Source organism: Squalius cephalus (genome assembly GCF_949319135.1).
Source record: "Squalius cephalus genome assembly, chromosome: 22".
Classification (NCBI taxonomy): domain Eukaryota; kingdom Metazoa; phylum Chordata; class Actinopteri; order Cypriniformes; family Leuciscidae; genus Squalius; species Squalius cephalus.
In genome coordinates, this window is record NC_137143.1 from 27903280 (window position 1) to 27921257 (window position 17978).

The window sequence follows — 17978 nt, forward strand, 5'->3', positions numbered from 1 at the left end:
CAAAGCAATAAAACAAGCAATAATGCAAAGAAAATTAATAAATAAAAACTAAATGAAAGAAAAGTCTACATTTCACAGAACAAGTGCGCGCACACGCAGGTTCCCTCTGCGCCCGCGGGAGCGCGCAATGTGACGTCAGCGCCTTGCCGCGCAGTGATGATGGCGGTGCGTGAACGCGCAGTTAAAGTAATGGCTGCTCTGGAACGGCGGGTGCCTTGTCTCGATGATTTCGTGGGCCAAAGCTGGAGCGTCTGGACGGAAAGAGCCAACCTGACAGCATCGGAGGGTGAGTGAGCACTTCGTCGCCGGTATTTCTCCATCAACCACAAAAAAGTCTCACGGATGTGCTTTATTTTTCGTGGAAAAGGCACGGCATCCCAAACCATGTTACCCAAACAAAGAACCTGCCGGGTCCTAGTGCCGGCCGGGTTACGCGCTTGCGCTCTCTCTCTGATCAGTGTCGTCATAATAGAACGTGTTCCGTGTTCGTTTTGTCTGGAACTTCAAATGTAACAAACGCAATCAGTTTGAAACCACGAATCTCCTTTTGTCAACGGGCACATTATCACATCAGTTAATAGTGCAGGGTTCATTTGCAGGTAGTTTTTATTTTGGCCCCACCCACAGAAGAGCTTGTGCTTCACAGATGACCAGTTCATGGCACAGATTGCATTTCACATTGAAAATCTTGGGGAGTAAAACCTAAACTATTGGCTTGATCCCATATTATTACTCCCATTAAACACCATAGTATGCGTAATTCAATACATGTCCCTTTTTCTCACAGTTTTGACTCCATATAGTGCATTCAAGACTGTAACCATCTATTCTGGACCAAATATAGTCCACCTTAGAAGAAGAACCCATCATAGATCTGAATATTGGAGGGGACACGTCCTTCTCAATGTTTACCATGTTTCCGGCCTTTTGGATTGTTGGATTTAAGGTTGGATGTATATAAGAGCCCCATATGTGTTGGTAAAGCATTGATGGATAATGCTTCAATAAAGGTCATGTTTTTTATGTACCCTCTCTCTACACTTCCTCCAATCACTTTTCATAGGGTCCGATGGAGATGAATACAGCAAGAATGGCAAAAAAACGACGGAAACCATGACGCTGAGGAAAGAGGGTAGGCGTTATATACTTTACTTTGATTTCATCGAGAGACAGCGGTATTATCATGAAATGAACCCATTTAGTGATGGACTGATATATAAGCTGAATAATTGGCCGGTATTTGGCTGTTTTGAGATTATCAACATTAACAAATAATGTGGTGGTTCTTCCTCTCAGGTCCAACATCTATAAACAGCCTTATAAATGTATAATAAACATGTTCTTTTGTGAAATTCAAGTAAGTGTCATATCTTTTCATTCAATATCAGTAGTATAACAGCTCAGCAGCTATTATTACAATGTTATAAGGTGAACTAAGGTAAATTACCCAGTTTAAACAGTGCAATTTACCTAAATTCAACCTATCAGCATTATATAATCCATCAACCACCCTTCTCTTTAAATTTTGGCACAAACCCACAAATTCCCACATTGGTTGACCTGTAAACCCATTCTAACATACTGTAATTTCATCCTTGTAGCAAAAACCCCTCATAATTAACATTTTTCTAATAAAGACTATTGGAGTTTTTCAATTATGACGAAGAAAGTAGTGGTCAACCTAAATATATATGTTTTCTTTAAAACAATACCAACGTGGTAGCTATGTCAATATGCACATTATTTGGCAGGTAAGACACTTAAAATGCTTGAATTATTTTTTTGGTCAACAATTATACCAAACAATATATTTATTCTGTTTTCAGTTTTAAGTGAGTTTTAACTTGATTGTGCAGGCAGACATCGATTTTGACCAATGCTGATAACCTTAAGATAATCAAAAATGTTGTTTATTTTAAACAAATACCGTAGTTTAAACACAATATCATATTTTTGTGATGATAATGTGAAATGTTTATGTTCAATTTTACCGTAAGATTGTCAAATATCGGACGGTCACTAGTATGAGCTGCCTAGCAAGTTTAGTTAACTTGAGTCCTTCTCTCTGGAAAAAAGTGTGCATTTAGAAACAGAGTTTTCGATCATAGTCCCTATTGTTTTGTATGCTTCTGCAGATATGTCCATCTTCGGTCATTATCCTGGGCACGATGACTTCTTCCTGGTGGTGTGTGGCCACTGCAGTCAGGTGGTGAAGCCTCAGGCATTCGAAAAGCATTGCGAGAGGAGACATGGCCCTCTGGGTAAGCTCTATGCACACCTCCGCTCCACCCCACCTCCACCTCAGCAGCAAAGACCTCGTCACGGACACACCCCTCCCTCCCACGGAAGCTCCTCTTGGAGTGGCAGGAGCCAGAATGTCGGGCCCCCACGGCCGTCTCCACAATCTCCCTCTACTCCGCCTCAATTCAGACACTCAAAACCTCCGAAAGATGGAGTTTGGTAAGATTAATGAAAATCTGATCTTATTTTATGTTTAAGTTATAGTTCACCCAAAAATGAAAATTGTCATAATTTGTCGTTCCAAACCTGTAAGACTTTTCATCTTCGGAACACAAAATTAAGATATTTTTATTGAAATCACATCATGTCTGTCTGTCTTTTGAAAGTCTATTCACCCAAAACTCTGTTCAAAACGCTTATAAAGAGATTGTAAAAAAAAAAGTACGTTTAATCCAAGTTTTCTGAAGTGACACAATCACTTTATACGATGAACAGTTTTAATTAAGGCTTATATTCACATATAAACATTTATCAGCGAACATAAACAGAAGCTCAACCATACTTGCTTGACGCGCAAGAAAAAACCTCTTGCAGGAAGCTCAAATGTGCTGGAGTGACACGTGAAAATGAACCTCATTGGTTCTTGCTCGTCAAGTGAGCATGCTTGAGCTTCCGTTTACCAAATTTGAATGCAATATGTACGTTCGCTGATCAATTTTTATATGTGAATAAAAGCCTAAATTAAATCTGTTCATCATATAAAGCGAGTCTCTTCAGTAGACTTGGATTAAACTGCTAGATTCATATGGATTTATTTCACGTTCTCGTTTTGATGCGTCAGAGTTTCGGGTGAATAGACTTTCATTGGTGGAACAGAAATCGTTGTGTTCCAAAGTTGAATGAAAGTCTTATGGATTTGGAATAATATGAGAGTGAGTAAATGATGACCGAATTTTCATTTTTGGGTCATTATCTCTTTAAAAGAGTGTCTGAAATGTAAGAATTATGAATCATAAATGGCTATCTTTTCCCCAGGCACTCGCCTTCAAACTCGAGTCATTCAGAATCAGCTGTTTTTAAGCAGCCGCCTCCCATTGAATCCACGCGGAGCTCCCCTCCTCCTACTCTCAGAGACCCCCCATGGCCACATGGAGGCCCGTCGCCCAATCGGCCTTCCTCAACTGAGAGGCCTCAATCCCAGAGAGGCGAGGCTGCCTCGAACCCTGTCGCCTCTGGACACCTCCGTGGGCAGAGGACGTACAAGATGGTCTCCAGTAAGTCCTGACTGGAATTAGACTGATATATTGTAGACCTTATGTCTTCCGGTTTATATTTCCACAGCATGAAGGTAAGATCATACGGATTTATGAACAGCTCATTTTAAAATCTTCTCTTAAACATTACAATGCCCATGATAACTTTCGTTAACTTTACAATGAGTAAATCCACTTCACCAGCTAATTACTCTTCGACAGCGATGCCATAGAAATATACAGAGCTACCGCAAAAAAGGAAGTTCAAACACTAAAGGTGGCTGCGCACTTTGTTTCTCTGGCGCATAAGTTCTTTGCATTTAATAATCATCACTTGGCTATGGTTGCATCCAAATTTTCAATATTTTTCCATGTGAATCCTGCTGACTACTTTGGGTGTACAAAGGATGCATGTGTAATTATTAATGTTTATGTATAATTAGCCCCCAAAGTCATGTGATTAGGCAGTACCTAGAAGAGTAAATCTAATCATAAAACCGGCTTTAGCCACAAAAAGGTCCTTGAATGCTTTATGGAATTATGGGGAATCCAACTATGTGTGTGTGTGTGTGTATATATATCTTTGTATATACATGTGTATGTATATGTGTATGTATACATGTATATATGTATGTATGTATATATGTATATATATGTATATGTATGTATATGTAAACACAAACTCAGAGGAACAACAACACTGTACACCGTGTTATGTATTTAACAAAAACTAGTCCAAAATGGAGAAGCCATGGGTGACAAACTAAGTACAGCCTTTCTGCTTCCATACGGGATTAAGAGTGTAAGTAGCAGTCAGGAACTTCTAATCAAATGACGTTGATTAACTGATCATGAGCAAGTGTGATCAACTCTATAAAAGCAGGAGTTTTGGCAAAATTATCTGGTCAGGAGCCTTCAGGTGTGTATTAACACAATGCCAAGGTGGAAAGATGCCAGCAACAATCTTAGAGAAGCAATTGTTGCTGCCATCAATCTAGGAAGGGTTATACAGCCATTTCCAAACTATTTGAAGTCCATCCTTCTACAGCGAGGAAGATAATTCACAAGTGGAAAACATTCAAGACAGTTGCCAATCTTCCCATGAGTGGATGTTCCAGCAAATTCACCCCAGGGTCAGAACGTGCAATGCTCCCAGAAATTGAAAGAAAACCCAGAGCTACACCTCAGACTCTACACGCCTCAGTTAACATGTTAAAGTGACAATGCAATCAGAAAAATACTGGACAAGTAGAAAGCCTCTTCTCTCTACATGGCAGCACAGCTTAGGTTTGAACAAACCACAAGACTTCTGGAACAATGTCCTTTGGGCAGACGAGACCAAAGTGGAGATGTTTGTCCATAATGCACAGCGCCAAATTTGGAGAGAACCAAACACAGCATTTCAGCACGAACACCTCAAACCAATGTTCAAGCACTGTGGTGGAGGGAGGATGATTTGGGCTTGTTTTGCAGCCACAAGAAAATGGCATCTTGCAGTCTTTGAGTCGACCATGAACTTCTCTGTATACCAAAGTATTCTAGAGTCAAATGTGAAGCCATCTGTCTGACAGCTAAAGCTTGGCTGAAATTGGGTCACTGATCCCAAGCACACTAGCATATAGAGAATGTCTGGAAAAGAAAAGAATCAAGGTGTTGCACTGGCCTAGTCAAAGTCCAGACTTGAAATGAAATGCTTTGACTGGACCTTAAGAGAGCTGTGCACAAACAAATGCCCCACAAAACCTCAATGAACTGAAGCAACGTAAAGGAGAGCGGGCCAAAACTCTTCCACAATGATGTGTGAGAGATAGTCATATAGAAAATGATTACTTCGAGTTATTGCTGCTAAAGGTGGTTCTACAAGCAATTAAATCATAGGGTGTACTTGGTCACACATAACTTCTCATTTTGGCTTTAGTTTTGTTAAATAAATAATGACAGTGTAATATGTAATGTGGTGTTCATCTGAGGTTGTTTTTACCTAATTTAAGACCTGCTAAAGGCCAAATGTTTTTAAGTCCTGATATGTAAAACCATAGAATTCAAAAGGTTGTACTAAATTATATAATTTATATAATATAATATATATGGCTCTCTTGGCTTCTGAATTTATGTACCATCCATGTAATATAGACCACCTGTTCATAAAATCATGAATTTGACCAGAACTTTTCAAATTTTTCTGCAGAAAAAGAATGTGACCTCGACAAGCACTGTGGTGTGTTGGACCCCGAGAGAAAGAAAGTTTGTACTCGACTTCTGACCTGCAATGTGAGTTGACCGTCTAACCATAACCTGTTTTTAGTGTGCAACGTTTCTTATTCGTAGTTTTCTTTATTCAGGCAGAAGCAGAATGCTTGCTTTTTACTGCCCTGTAGTAGTAGTGGAAACGTATCTTGCCATCAAGAGTGTTGAAGCCCTTCACTGGACACTGGTTTCAGTGTGTAGACAGACAGGAAGTTCAGCCGATGTGACTAACAGGAAATGGGGAAGGGATTACAGGAAAAGCCTCTCTTCATTTGTGTAGCACGGCTTCAGGTTTTTGTTAAATCAACAGAAATTGTCTGTCTGTAGGACTAGTCAGTGCAGCTAAAATACCAATATAACAATTCATGAACCTCTGTTTTCCTTTCATGTTGTCTTTTTTACTAAATCATTGTATCATGAGAAATATTTCACAGGAACTTACATGACAATTTTTCGAGTGAATGACTAAAGAAGTATTTGGGTGATAAAAGATTAACAATTTAATATTCATGAGTTATGAGATGAGAGATGTGAAGCTATCTATAGGAGTAAGAAAAAGCACATTAAACGGCCTAATAAAAAGTCTATTAAAATCATTGAGGGTGAAAACTGAATATTGCAAAGTGATGTTGAATATTTGATATATCCAGCATGTTTTCTCAGGTACCCAAATCAAGGAACAGTGTGTCTAAATTATGTTTTTTCAAAATCTAGGGCATAGTGCTACACGTTGTATTAAATATTTTTTGGCCATACATTTAGAATAACGCATTGTTCAGTCATCAGGGTGAATGCTGCTTCTAAATTATTTATTCAAACTACACAATCTCTTAAAGGCTTTCTAGTGCTTAATATTCCACAAAAGCCCAAACCACAATTCCTGTTGAAAGCGATTGCGCTCTCATCAGTTCAAACCAGTTAGCATATGTTTTATGAATGAAAGTGTGTTGCAGGGTTTCAGTCCAAAAAAAACCATCATCATCATCTTTCCTCCAGATTCATTCCATTCATCAGCGCAGGAAGGTGCAAGGCAGAAGTAAAAACTTTGACCAGCTGGTGGCGGAGCTGAAGATGAGTTCGAAGGCTCGGGATCGTGTATCTCAGGCCCCGGAGAGTTCATCTGCTCCGACTGTAAGCCCAGAACCTCCCAGAGATGCACCTGCACCGCCTCTCTGCCGGAGACCTCTGACCAACAGCCCTGCATTTAGGTTAGAAACATTGATTTTTAAATCATATCTCTCTATAGTAATAATATTTACAGTACTGTGCAAAAGTCTTAGGCATGTTAATATCCCCCCCCCCCCCAAAAAATGGTTTTAAGTCAGTTATTCATATCTTTTGCTGTAGTGTGTCAGTAGGAAATATCAGTTTACATTTCCAAACATTCTTTTTGCCATTAATTGTAATAATCCAGTGAGATTTGTGTATGCACAAGGAGTCTGTCAACAGCAGGTATGATCTGATCTCACCATCATCGAGTCCGTCTGTGATTACATGAAGAAACAGAAAAAACTGAGACAAACTAAATCCAGAACAACTGCGGGAATTGCTTGAAGAAACCTTATATAAATATTAACATGCCTAAGACTTTTGCACAGTACTGTATATAGCTAAACACATAAGCTGTTCTTATATGAATGCAATCTGTAAGTGAACTGTTAAAGTACATGTTACCTGTAGTTTGCTGGAGTCTTTAAAGACATCTGACTGTTTGTGTGGCAGAACACCGACATTGTGTGAAAGCGTGGAGGAGGATAAACCCCATCTGGAGGATGGCAGCACACGACCACACTCTCCTCTCACCCAGGCCAACATCTCAGGTGATGAGAGCGAAGGAGAGGGGAACGATGACCCCGCAGACTGGCACTCAACTCCATGGCATCCCAAACCAGCCGCGGTACAAACAAACACTTACACTGTGTCATCTAGTATTACTATAATTATGTAATAGCCAGGCATTAAGAGTTATAGACGTAGTTGAGGTATGCATCACTGTTATAATTGTTCATAATTAGGCTTAGAGATTTGAATAAACCCTTAGTAACTGCATAGCAATGCCCTGGCAAACAACCACAGAGTATCCTAGTATTGTGACTGTTTTTTTATGAGCACAAAAATCTAACTGCTTACTTCAGACATTACAGGACATTGGGTCTCATTTTACTAAGCATGCATACACTCAAATTTGTGTGTGAAATCTGATGATTCACCAAAGTTCATACTAAAATTTATTGTAAATTTATGAAAAAATGTGGGAACAACAGAAACCACACATTTGCAAAAGTGCTTTCTCTGTGTGGCCTTACAATCGTGTTATATAAAAGTTATATTTAATCTTAAGACTATTATTATAATATATTAATTAATAAATAATGCAATTTAATTTTGTCTTAAATATATTTCATCATACACAGCTTTCACTGTATTATAAGCTTCTGCTGCTAGGTTTCTCTGAATAACACAGATAAACACATGTACAGCTGGCTAATGAAAGGTCTGCATAAAAGGTGTATTTGAACTGGTTTTGAGAATTACATGCTTGTCATTGCTCGAGGATTTTTAGTGAATTCGACCCATTGTCTGTGGTCTTTAAATACTCTCTCTTTATGCTGTCTATATATTTGAAAGAAAGATTTTTAAGAGCGTTAATTCTTGACTTTCTCCCCATAGCTCTGTTCATTTGGGAGTCATTCTCTGGGTCACGGTATCTTCACTTTCGATCGACGATTGCACCATCTACGGTCTGCCATGAGTGTCATGGTGGAGAACCACCTCAGCGCACATCTGTGGAAGTAAGAACCTCCTGACTTCTGTATGCCCTATCATAACAGTATGATTGTGTCATAGATGCAAACAGTGTGGTCATATTAACAAAAGGCTCAAAAGCAGGTACTTCTGCTGTGGCAATCTCCAAAATCTCATAAAACACATCACAAACATGTCAAAGTAATACTTCACCTTGATATCAAAAGGAAAAAATAAGAAATTATATTATGAATTGTGAATGTGAACAAAGCTTTTGTCAAATTTTTAAATTGCATAGTTGTGTACTGCCTTTTTTATGCTGATTTCAATCATTTTATTACGGCATTGAGAATCACGTATTCTTTCTTCTTTTTTCGGACCACAAAAGGATCGTCCGTATAATGGTATCATTCTGTCATACTTTTGCATCTTTTTAAAAAAGCTTTATGCTGGTCGCTATTCACTTCCATTATATGGACAAGCAGGAGCGGGACATTTTTAAAGCTACACTGTGTAATTTAAGTTGATTCTTAGCAAAAAACACTTTGTTCTTTCAAAATTATGTGCTCATTCATGTGTAATTCCTTCCACCAACTAATCAAGTATTCTCGTGAGCGTAGAATCTGCCATTCAGAATACATACGAGCGAGTCGCTCTAATGGCGCCTCCATTTTGCACCTCCATCTTGAAAATACATTAGCCAAGGCTAGAAAGTAATATTCAGTTGGTAGTCATATACAATTTCACCGCTAGATGGAGAAAATCTTACACAGTGTAGGTTTAAAAACAAATCATTTTGTGGTCCGAATAAAAGAGAAGGGCATAGATGCATTAAAACTACACCAGGGTGAGTAAATGATAACTTGATTTTAATTTTAGGGTGAATTATCCCTTTAATTTTAATGAAAATACATAATGTAAATTTGGTTTTTGTCATTTAAATATGAGCGAGACTTGTTCTTGACACTCTCAGATTATGTGCTTTTGAGCCTGTTCCAAGATCCACTAGCTTCATGGTATTTCTTCAAGGTAGCTCTAAGGTTAATCTCCATTAGTTAAAGCTCTTCAGACCCTAACGAAAGCGATTTCTTTCTCACAAAGCTGTGTCTTTACTCCCTGTACTGCATGCGAAAGTCAATGTTCTTCTGATTCTCCCCTGATTCCTCTCCTACTCACAGAAAAATACCTCAAGCATCAGATCCTCATTCCCAGAGTCCCCCAGCCAAGCCTGCAGCTGTTCCTGCCTCTCCTTCCTCCATTTCCCAGCATTCCAAACAGAAAGCAGGAAGTCACAACCCGACTTCTCTCAAGACTTCCTTCTACTCTTCCCACGGACCAGGCAAGGAGCCAAACCCGCAGAGTTCATCCACCAGCAAGGCTTTCGGTCAATCCGAGAACTCGGGGGGTGGTCAGTCCACAGCCTCCCCTTCTAAACTCGTTCGAACTCCTGCTCAATCAGGCCCCGGTCGGCCCAAGAATCCGGTCGGCCGCCCCAGCAAACATCAGCTGCGTCTCAGGGATACAGATCGGACGTCCACGACGGACTCCTCTGCACTGCGCAAACGGAAAGCCTCTTTCCAAGAGTCGGACGCCATCAGCCCGGACAAGAATTGCATGTCCCAGAACAAGGGGCGGCCCCTCATCAGCAAAACGCCACCGTCAGCCTCTCACGGACAAACTAACGGCTCGCTTTCGCCAGGAAGCAAGCCGCGTCCCCAGCTCACGCCCTCGGATCCCCACGCGCCCTCCTCGTGGGCCTTTAAGAGGACTCACCCCCCGGCCCACCATTCGGCGCCGGACGCTGTCCCGCACAGCCGAGGAGTGGACTCAGGACTGCACGGCAGGGTGGCCAGCTTTGATCACAAGGGTTTGGGGAAGAAGCGCAAGAGCAGCGGCTCCTCTCCGCCCTCCAAACCCCACCGGCTGCCCACCTCCCCTCATTCCGGCTTCTACCCCTGGAAAGAAAGCAAAGGAACGGGACTCTCCATAGGAGGGGAAAAGAAACTCAGCACACAAAAGGTAAGCAAATGTTTAGTTTCGTTCGTTTGTAATATCTCTTTCCACTGTAACTCTTGAGATATGCTTATAAAGGGCTTTAATGAAATTTACCAATAGATTTGTACAAGTAGGTCCAGATTTAAAGGGTTCACCCAAAAATGAAAATTGTCATTATTTAATCACTGTCATGTCGTTCCAAACCCATAAGATTTTCGTTCATCTTCGAAACACAAATGAAGATCTTTTAAATGAAATCCCTCCATTGACAGCTACGTAACTACCACTTTGATGCTTCATTCTCGTGTTATGCAGCACGTTTGAGCTTCAGCAAGAACCAATGAGGTTTTTTCTTGCGCGTCAAGCTTATGTTCACTGATCAGTGTTTGTGAATAAAAGCCAAAATTCTATTTGTTCATCATATAAAGCGATTGAGTCTCTTCAGAAAATTTGGACTAAACTGCTCAATTCATATGGATTAGTTTTATGATCTCTTTATGGGTTAATCTCTGTGAACAAACCCTTTAATTTAGTTTTTTCTTTTCCTTTTTATATATGTATCTATAAATATTTAGCTTTTTTGTTTTCCATGCATTTTTTTTTTCATAGTAAAATAAAACCTGTAGCCCTTTTTTTGCCATATAATTTTGTCAGGTAAATACTTTAATCAAGTTTTGTGTTTAGTTCTTCCCTCATATTTAAAAAATATCAAATAATTTCCTCATATTTTGATGTTTTAATCAAACTTGTAGGGTTGGGGTGCAATTCAGTTTATTATTTTTCCTGTTATGTCATTGAAACATCATGTACAAATTCTAAAGTTTTCCTAATTCCTTATGAATAAAAGTGTTGTAATTGTTGAAATCTGCAGATTTCTTTTAAAAAAGTGACATTAAAAATGTTTTTCAAATAAATGCGTTTTTTTTTTTTTTTTTTTTTTACTTTCTATTCATAAAAGGAATATTAATGTATTATGGTTTTCATAAAAAAGTACAACTATTTTCATCATTAAGAAATGTTTCTTGAGCAGCAAATCAAATTTCTGAAGGATCATGTGACACTGAAGACTGGAGTAATGATGCTGAAAATTCACAGGAGTAAATTGTAAGCGTATTATGCAGTTGTGCTTAGTCAATTGTTTTATTTGAGATAACGAAATGAAACATGCCAAATTGTGCAGATTTACAATATTCAAGTATAAAGAGGTTTTTAAATGTGTTTTAAACAGTCTTACTTTCATGTGCAATGTTGCCTTTATGAGGGGCTTGGGTATAATATGGTTTATTATCATATTAATTGTTTTCTATCGCCTTTTTCTGCAGCCAAAATTGCACCACTGAGAGTGCCAGCCTTACAAGCCACTAAAAGAGCGAGCCCTACGAACTCTACCATATAGAACTATGGACGCAGGACTCCGGATGGTTGACTGACTGTTTGAATTGTGTATGTGTGTGTGCGCATGTTTAGCTACTATGAATGTCTGTCTGTCTGTCTGTCTGTGTGTGTGTGGATGTATGTGGATGTGTATGAAACAAGATGGGGGAGTGAATTTCTCTGTGAATTCAGAAAATACCTCAGAATCTACTGAATAATGCTGCTACGTAAATGTTGTTTATAAAATGGATTAAAATATTCTTTATACTCAGCACTGTCTCTGTATTTCACTCAATGTTTTGAGAGAGGGAGAAAACTATATATATATATATATATATATATATATATATATATATATATATATATATATATAATATATATATATATTATATATATATATATATATATATATATATAATATTTATTTATTTTATAAAAGTATTTTTAGTACCACTGAATGAAATGTATTACGCATGTATTTTTGTGTTTACTTCATACATGGTCTAAGTTTTTTTTTTTTTTTTTTTTTTTTAAATGGCCCTAAAACTTAATCGTCTTGAATGCGCTCTTTTTAAACTAAATTTTTTTTTTTTTTTTTTTAAATCCACATCCATGAGATGCTGGAAAAAAATAATGGCAATCCATTGGTCAGTGGTGTGGAACCCTGTATTTAAGAGCACCACACCTTTTCTGCCAAGTGTACAAAAATTACAAACGGGTCACTGGTTCGCCTCGAGATGTCTTTCTGCTTTGTTTTTCTCACGTTTAAATGTCTTGCCTCTTGCGCATCCATTACTTTGGCAAAATCTTTGCTTTTAAATATTAAGTAGGTTACTGTTACTTATCATGTTTATTTTGAATATTAAAAAGGCTATGTCGACGTTCCTCGGCTATTGTCCTATGGCGAACGCTCGTTCATGAATATTAATGTGGTCATGCTCGCTTTGCTCGGTAACCTTCCAATCGCAACCATAGATATGTGTACGTAGATCCACATTCGACCGTTCCAGACACATCGGCGGGCCCGCCATCATGCAACGGTCAACGTGTCGTCACTCTCAGTAAGAAACTAAGAATCATTGCTGCCACAACATTACGCAACTTCTGGTTGTGAATCCTCTGAGATTTAAATGGATAACTTTTAATAGTTAAGAATGTGTTGGTTTGTGTTTTTATATGTACTATTAACTTACTATTAATTTTCTATGGCTTTGGTAATGTTTTTACTTTTACTATACTAACTTATTAATGTCGTGTGAGCTGACGCCTTTGTCTTGTTGTATTGTGTTATTCATTTATAGATATTCATACATGCGTTACTACCGTTGCAGACTTGCACACTTTCGTCAACTTGCTTAATTCGAAATGTTCACGGACCGTTCCAATATGGCGGACAGCTTGGCCGCAAATGAGGCATCTATGTCTTTGATCACAACTGCATGGCTCCTGAATATTAAGAGACAATACTTTACCGTAGTACGATCCCTATCCAGGAAATGCGTTTTTTAAATGTCACTGTCACACCAACCACTAAACTGGAATAACAGCTTATCTTTTTTGAAAACGGAGTTGTAATGTTATGCGTTTCGGTTCTAAAAGCCCCGGATAAATCTGGTTCGGTGAAGCTCAGCGGGGATGATACTTAAGAGAGACATTTTCTGTTGTGTAGTTTGGACTTAAATGTTAGCATTGAGGTGAGTTGCTGAGGAATGCCGCTCGGGACGCGCGCGTCGTCGGGTGTGGAGTACAGCGCGGTTGGAGAGGGACTCGGGATGCGGGACTTCTGGCTCTATGTGTGGCTGCGCAGAGTGTCTGTGGCCGCTGCGCACATCATTTCCCTCGGCCTTATCATTATCATCTCCATACTGTCTAGACCAGGAACAAGTGAGTTATTTCAACTGCATGTACATATTTGAGACATATAGTACCTACATGATGTCAGTCTGTGGCAATACCATATAGTGACAGATGGTAATGCACTAATGCCATAATGCCGAAATTAAAGTGGCATTTACATGGTACTTAAAGGGATAGTTCACCTAAAAATGAAAATTCTGTCATCATTTACCCACCCATAAGTTGTCCCAAACCTTTTTCTGAAAAGAAGAAATTTTGAAGAATATGGGTAGCCAAACAGTGGATGGGACCCAATTGACTTCCATATAAAATAAAATTCATACTATGGAAGTCAATGAGGCCCATCAACTTTTTGGTTACCCATATTCTTATGAATATCTTCTTTAGTGTTCAGAAGAAGAAAGAAATTCATACATGTTTCCGATACATGTCCAAGAATATGGTACTAGTACTATGTATGGTACTTCTTTATGGTGTTAAAAAGTATTCGCAAAAATTTGTAGCACGTATTCCTGACTAAAAAGTAATACATCTATAGACCTTTATTGAATTATAACTATGAGTATAAAAATGAATGAAAGTGCCATGCCATTTCCACAACAAAGTACCTTGGTTACCATAGTAGTTTTGTCCTGTAAGTACACTGTTGTATTTTTATGGCATTATTAGAAATATATTGGAGCGTGAATACAATTAATCATTCACGTAATCACGTATATTGATATTGTTAGGATGTTTTTGGACATTTTACCATGTTTTTAAAGATGGTGAATCCATGGTAATTTTGTTTCATTTCATTTTTTTGATATAGGCTACCAAATTGGGAGTATTAGCATTGTATAAATACAAATTTTTTTTTATATACATGTACTATGGTAATTCTATAGTAGAAACATGAACTTATGACGTTAAGCATTGGTAAGGTTAGGTATTGATAAAATAAAAAATTATATAAAGTGTTTCTAAATATCATGCTGTGTTGATGCTTTCAGGTCTCTTCTCTTGGCATCCCGTCTGCATGTCACTTGGGGTACGTTTTTGAGTATTCAATTACACAAGATACTATACAATTCATTATGTTTTTAGCCATAGGTTGATAAAAGTCAGATTTCTTTTTTTATAGTCACTCCTGCAGTTTTTAATAATGCAGTGTGTTTCATTGACTTTCAGCCTCTCAGGGAATGAATAAAATATGTCTTTTGTTAATAATAAATAGAGTTTGGTGAAACGCAAAGACAATGGAATTAGCCTCGACTGCTTTACCAGGAGAGTCTGATTACACTGACCTTGATGACAAACACAACACAATAACAGAGGTCATTCTCAGAGTCTGACTCATGTACAGTACAGTAATAGTCAGATTTTTTTTCTCTCTATTTAGAACAGTTATCAAGCCATCATATACACTACCGTTCACTCAGCACATTTTTTACCCTATCATATATTTTAGTAATCTTCATGAATTAGGTATCAACCGAAAGCTTAAACACTCAAAATTCATCCTGTGAAAATTTAGTCAATTTTGTCAAAATTGTTTGTCAAATAAATCCTGTTCATTTGAACTTTCTATTCATTAAAGCATGCTGAAAAAAATATATTAAGCAGCAAAACTGTTTTCAACATTGATAATAATAATAATAAATGTTTTTTGAGCAGCAAATCAGCATATTAGAATGATTTCTGAAGGATCATGTGACACTGAAGATTCAGCTTTGATCACAGGAATAAATTACATTTTGAAAACAGTTATTTTAAATTGAAATATTATTTTACATTATTACTGTTTTTACTATACTTTTGATCAAACAAATACAGCCTTGGGGAGCATAAGAGACTTCTGTTAAAAAAAACATTAAAAAAAATCCAACTTTTGAGTGATATTGTGTATTGAACTCTTTCCAAAAAAGCAGGACAGTTTGTGTTTTACTTGATAACATGTCCTGATTTCTCTCCCGTCTTAGTTTTGCCTGTGTATGACTGAAGGGATCCTGCTCTTCTCCGCTGAGGGAAACCCGTTCTGCTTCAAGTCCCGTAAGTGGAAGGTCCGCCTGCACTGGTTCTTTCAGGCCCTGCTGCTGGTGTGTGGCGCCACAGGATTCAGCTTCATGGTGGCCAGTAAGAACATAAAGGAGCATTCGCACTTCACCTCCTGGCACAGCCTGCTGGGAGTCACTACGATGGCTGCTACTGTCCTGCAGGCCATGTGTGGCGTCTTTCTCCTGTTCCCCAAACTCATCAGCACTTACTCGTTTCCTCGGTGGAGACTGTATCATGCCACCTGTGGTCTGGTGGCCTACCTGCTGGCCACCGTCACGGTCATGTCAGCCATGTTTACAGACTGGTTTCAGGCCTCGGTGACAGGCCCAATCTGGTATATCTTCTTACTCCTCCCACTTTTTCCCGCCTTAGTGGTGATGAACCAAATCACTAGTGCCTTCCTGCCCAAAAAGAAGATTACTAGTTGAAAATTAGAGCTTTATTTAGCCGTATATATATATAACAAGCAGTTGAGATAGGGCCTGCGGTCATAACAGCTGAGAAAAGGCTACATAAGATAGGAAAATAAATATAATATAAATATTCATCCAAACCAGTAGGTGGCACTATAAAAGTACAAATTGCATTTTTGTGTCCTTGAAGAGCACTTTCGGTGAGGGGGGTGATCATAGGGTCAATTAAAGGTGGTTAGCGAACTGTAGATATTTCAATGAAGGAAATTTGCCGTTTATAATCACGCGATCCTGCGTGTAAATGCTTATTTACTCTTGTAAACCCAAGAACTATGCACTGAAAATATAGATGCATATTTTCAATATTTACATAATGTTTGTTAAAATATAAAAATAATGTTTTACCTTCATAATGTGTATGTACTGATGCACACTTTCTAATGGTATGCTGACTACTGATATTTTGCTCTTAAGGACATGCTTGAACATTGTAAATGAGTAATAATATATTTGCTTTTTTTTTATAACCTAACACAAGCAACTTTTTTTTTTTACTATGCACTGCTGAATAAGGAGCCGTGTGGCACTCTGGGAAAATGAACAAAATGGCATTTGCATTGCAAGAACATGCTTACAGTAAACTTATAATGTTATAGGTATATTATTGTCGTGTTCGTCTCTTATTTTTAACCCCATCCTTGTGAGGAATCATTGTTTTAGAGAGCTGTAGTTCGTTTGTTGTGTTGCAGTAGCATTTAATTGTGTGCCTTCCTCTTAATTGTCTGTATGACACTTTCCTGAACAACATGACATGAAATGAAAGTTATTTTTGACATTTTTTTCTTTGTCTGGACAAGAAATGCAACAAGCAATTTATTTTTATCATGGCTGATAATACATGTTTTGTGTGTTATTTTAAGAAAACTAAGTAAGTTTCAGTCTTAATATAAGCCCAAGTATGATCTGTATCCAATATCGACCAAATAACATCGTCAAAAATGATAATAGCTGATACTGTTATATTGTGCATACTTAGTCTGGACAGTAAAATTAGCAAATTAATGTGGGCATCTGATGGTTAGTTCAAAGCTTTATTTGTAACGTCAGTATCAGTGTATTTCTTTGCATTATGTGGCACATAACTAGAGATTATTTGTTGGTCTCTGTATTAACAAACACTAGACTAGTATAACTGCAGTGTTATGGACTTGGTCTGGTTTAATCCAGTTTACTGTATTGATTTGACAGTGCAAGTATCTGTTGTGTACTGTTAGGATTTTTATGAAACTGCAGCGTGGTCCGGTTATAAGATTTTAAACTACGCTCCTATGAATGTAAAAAACTCAGGGTTGTCTATGAATTACTGGCTTATCAACTACAAATATATATATTATAGTATAATATAGTATTTTACTCTATATACTGTATGACATGTATTTGAGGGTTGGTGTGATCTTTGTTATGAACAGTAAATGATTGTTTCTACTCAATTTCTATAAAATAAACATAAGCATCATTTACAAAAAGTCTTGTTGCATGTTTTATCTGCTGATGTCATCCTTATTATAATAAAAACTGATTTGCTATTTATACTTATACATAATAAATAGACAAACTTTCCCATGGTTTATTTAAAATCGCATTCATCTGATTTCTACACAGATGTAGAAATAAAATGTTAAACAGTCAGCTTGGTCACAAAATATTTTTTACAAGTTATTTTTAGCAGGAAAAGAAGACGGGCTATTTGTACTTGATGTAAATAGACACTCTGTAATTTTGAAATGGTCCAAAGTCTCATGTACCAAACACAAAA

The 17978-nt window shown here is 37.8% G+C and overlaps 2 protein-coding genes across 2 annotated transcripts; both read left to right on the forward strand.

Moving 5' to 3' along the window:
- Positions 1-87: 87 nt before the first annotated feature.
- Positions 88-12127, forward strand: atxn7l2a (ataxin 7-like 2a). Its single transcript, XM_079856951.1, has 10 exons — positions 88-286; positions 1064-1132; positions 2136-2460; positions 3277-3515; positions 5683-5765; positions 6738-6949; positions 7464-7638; positions 8412-8533; positions 9665-10505; positions 11804-12127. Exons 1-10 carry the CDS (start codon positions 157-159, stop codon positions 11819-11821), a joined length of 2214 nt encoding a protein of 737 aa, XP_079713077.1. The 5' UTR covers positions 88-156; the 3' UTR covers positions 11822-12127.
- A 1167-nt stretch (positions 12128-13294) lies between these two features.
- cyb561d1 (cytochrome b561 family, member D1) lies at positions 13295-17683 on the forward strand. The gene is made up of 3 exons (XM_079858174.1): positions 13295-13739; positions 14705-14742; positions 15674-17683. Exons 1-3 carry the CDS (start codon positions 13565-13567, stop codon positions 16175-16177), a joined length of 717 nt encoding a protein of 238 aa, XP_079714300.1. The 5' UTR covers positions 13295-13564; the 3' UTR covers positions 16178-17683.
- The last annotated feature ends 295 nt before the right edge of the window (positions 17684-17978 follow it).

Bases quoted from the DNA above. Each gene is read 5' to 3' on its own strand.
- atxn7l2a (XM_079856951.1), top strand. From the start codon at position 157: ATGATGGCGGTGCGTGAACGCGCAGTTAAAGTAATGGCTGCTCTGGAA. The intron at 1,133-2,135 runs GTAGGCGTTATA...ATGCTTCTGCAG, and splicing joins CATGACGCTGAGGAAAGAGG to ATATGTCCATCTTCGGTCAT. The intron at 7,639-8,411 runs GTACAAACAAAC...TTCTCCCCATAG, and splicing joins GGCATCCCAAACCAGCCGCG to CTCTGTTCATTTGGGAGTCA.
- cyb561d1 (XM_079858174.1), top strand. From the start codon at position 13,565: ATGCCGCTCGGGACGCGCGCGTCGTCGGGTGTGGAGTACAGCGCGGTT. The intron at 13,740-14,704 runs GTGAGTTATTTC...TGATGCTTTCAG, and splicing joins ACTGTCTAGACCAGGAACAA to GTCTCTTCTCTTGGCATCCC. The intron at 14,743-15,673 runs GTACGTTTTTGA...CTCCCGTCTTAG, and splicing joins CCGTCTGCATGTCACTTGGG to TTTTGCCTGTGTATGACTGA.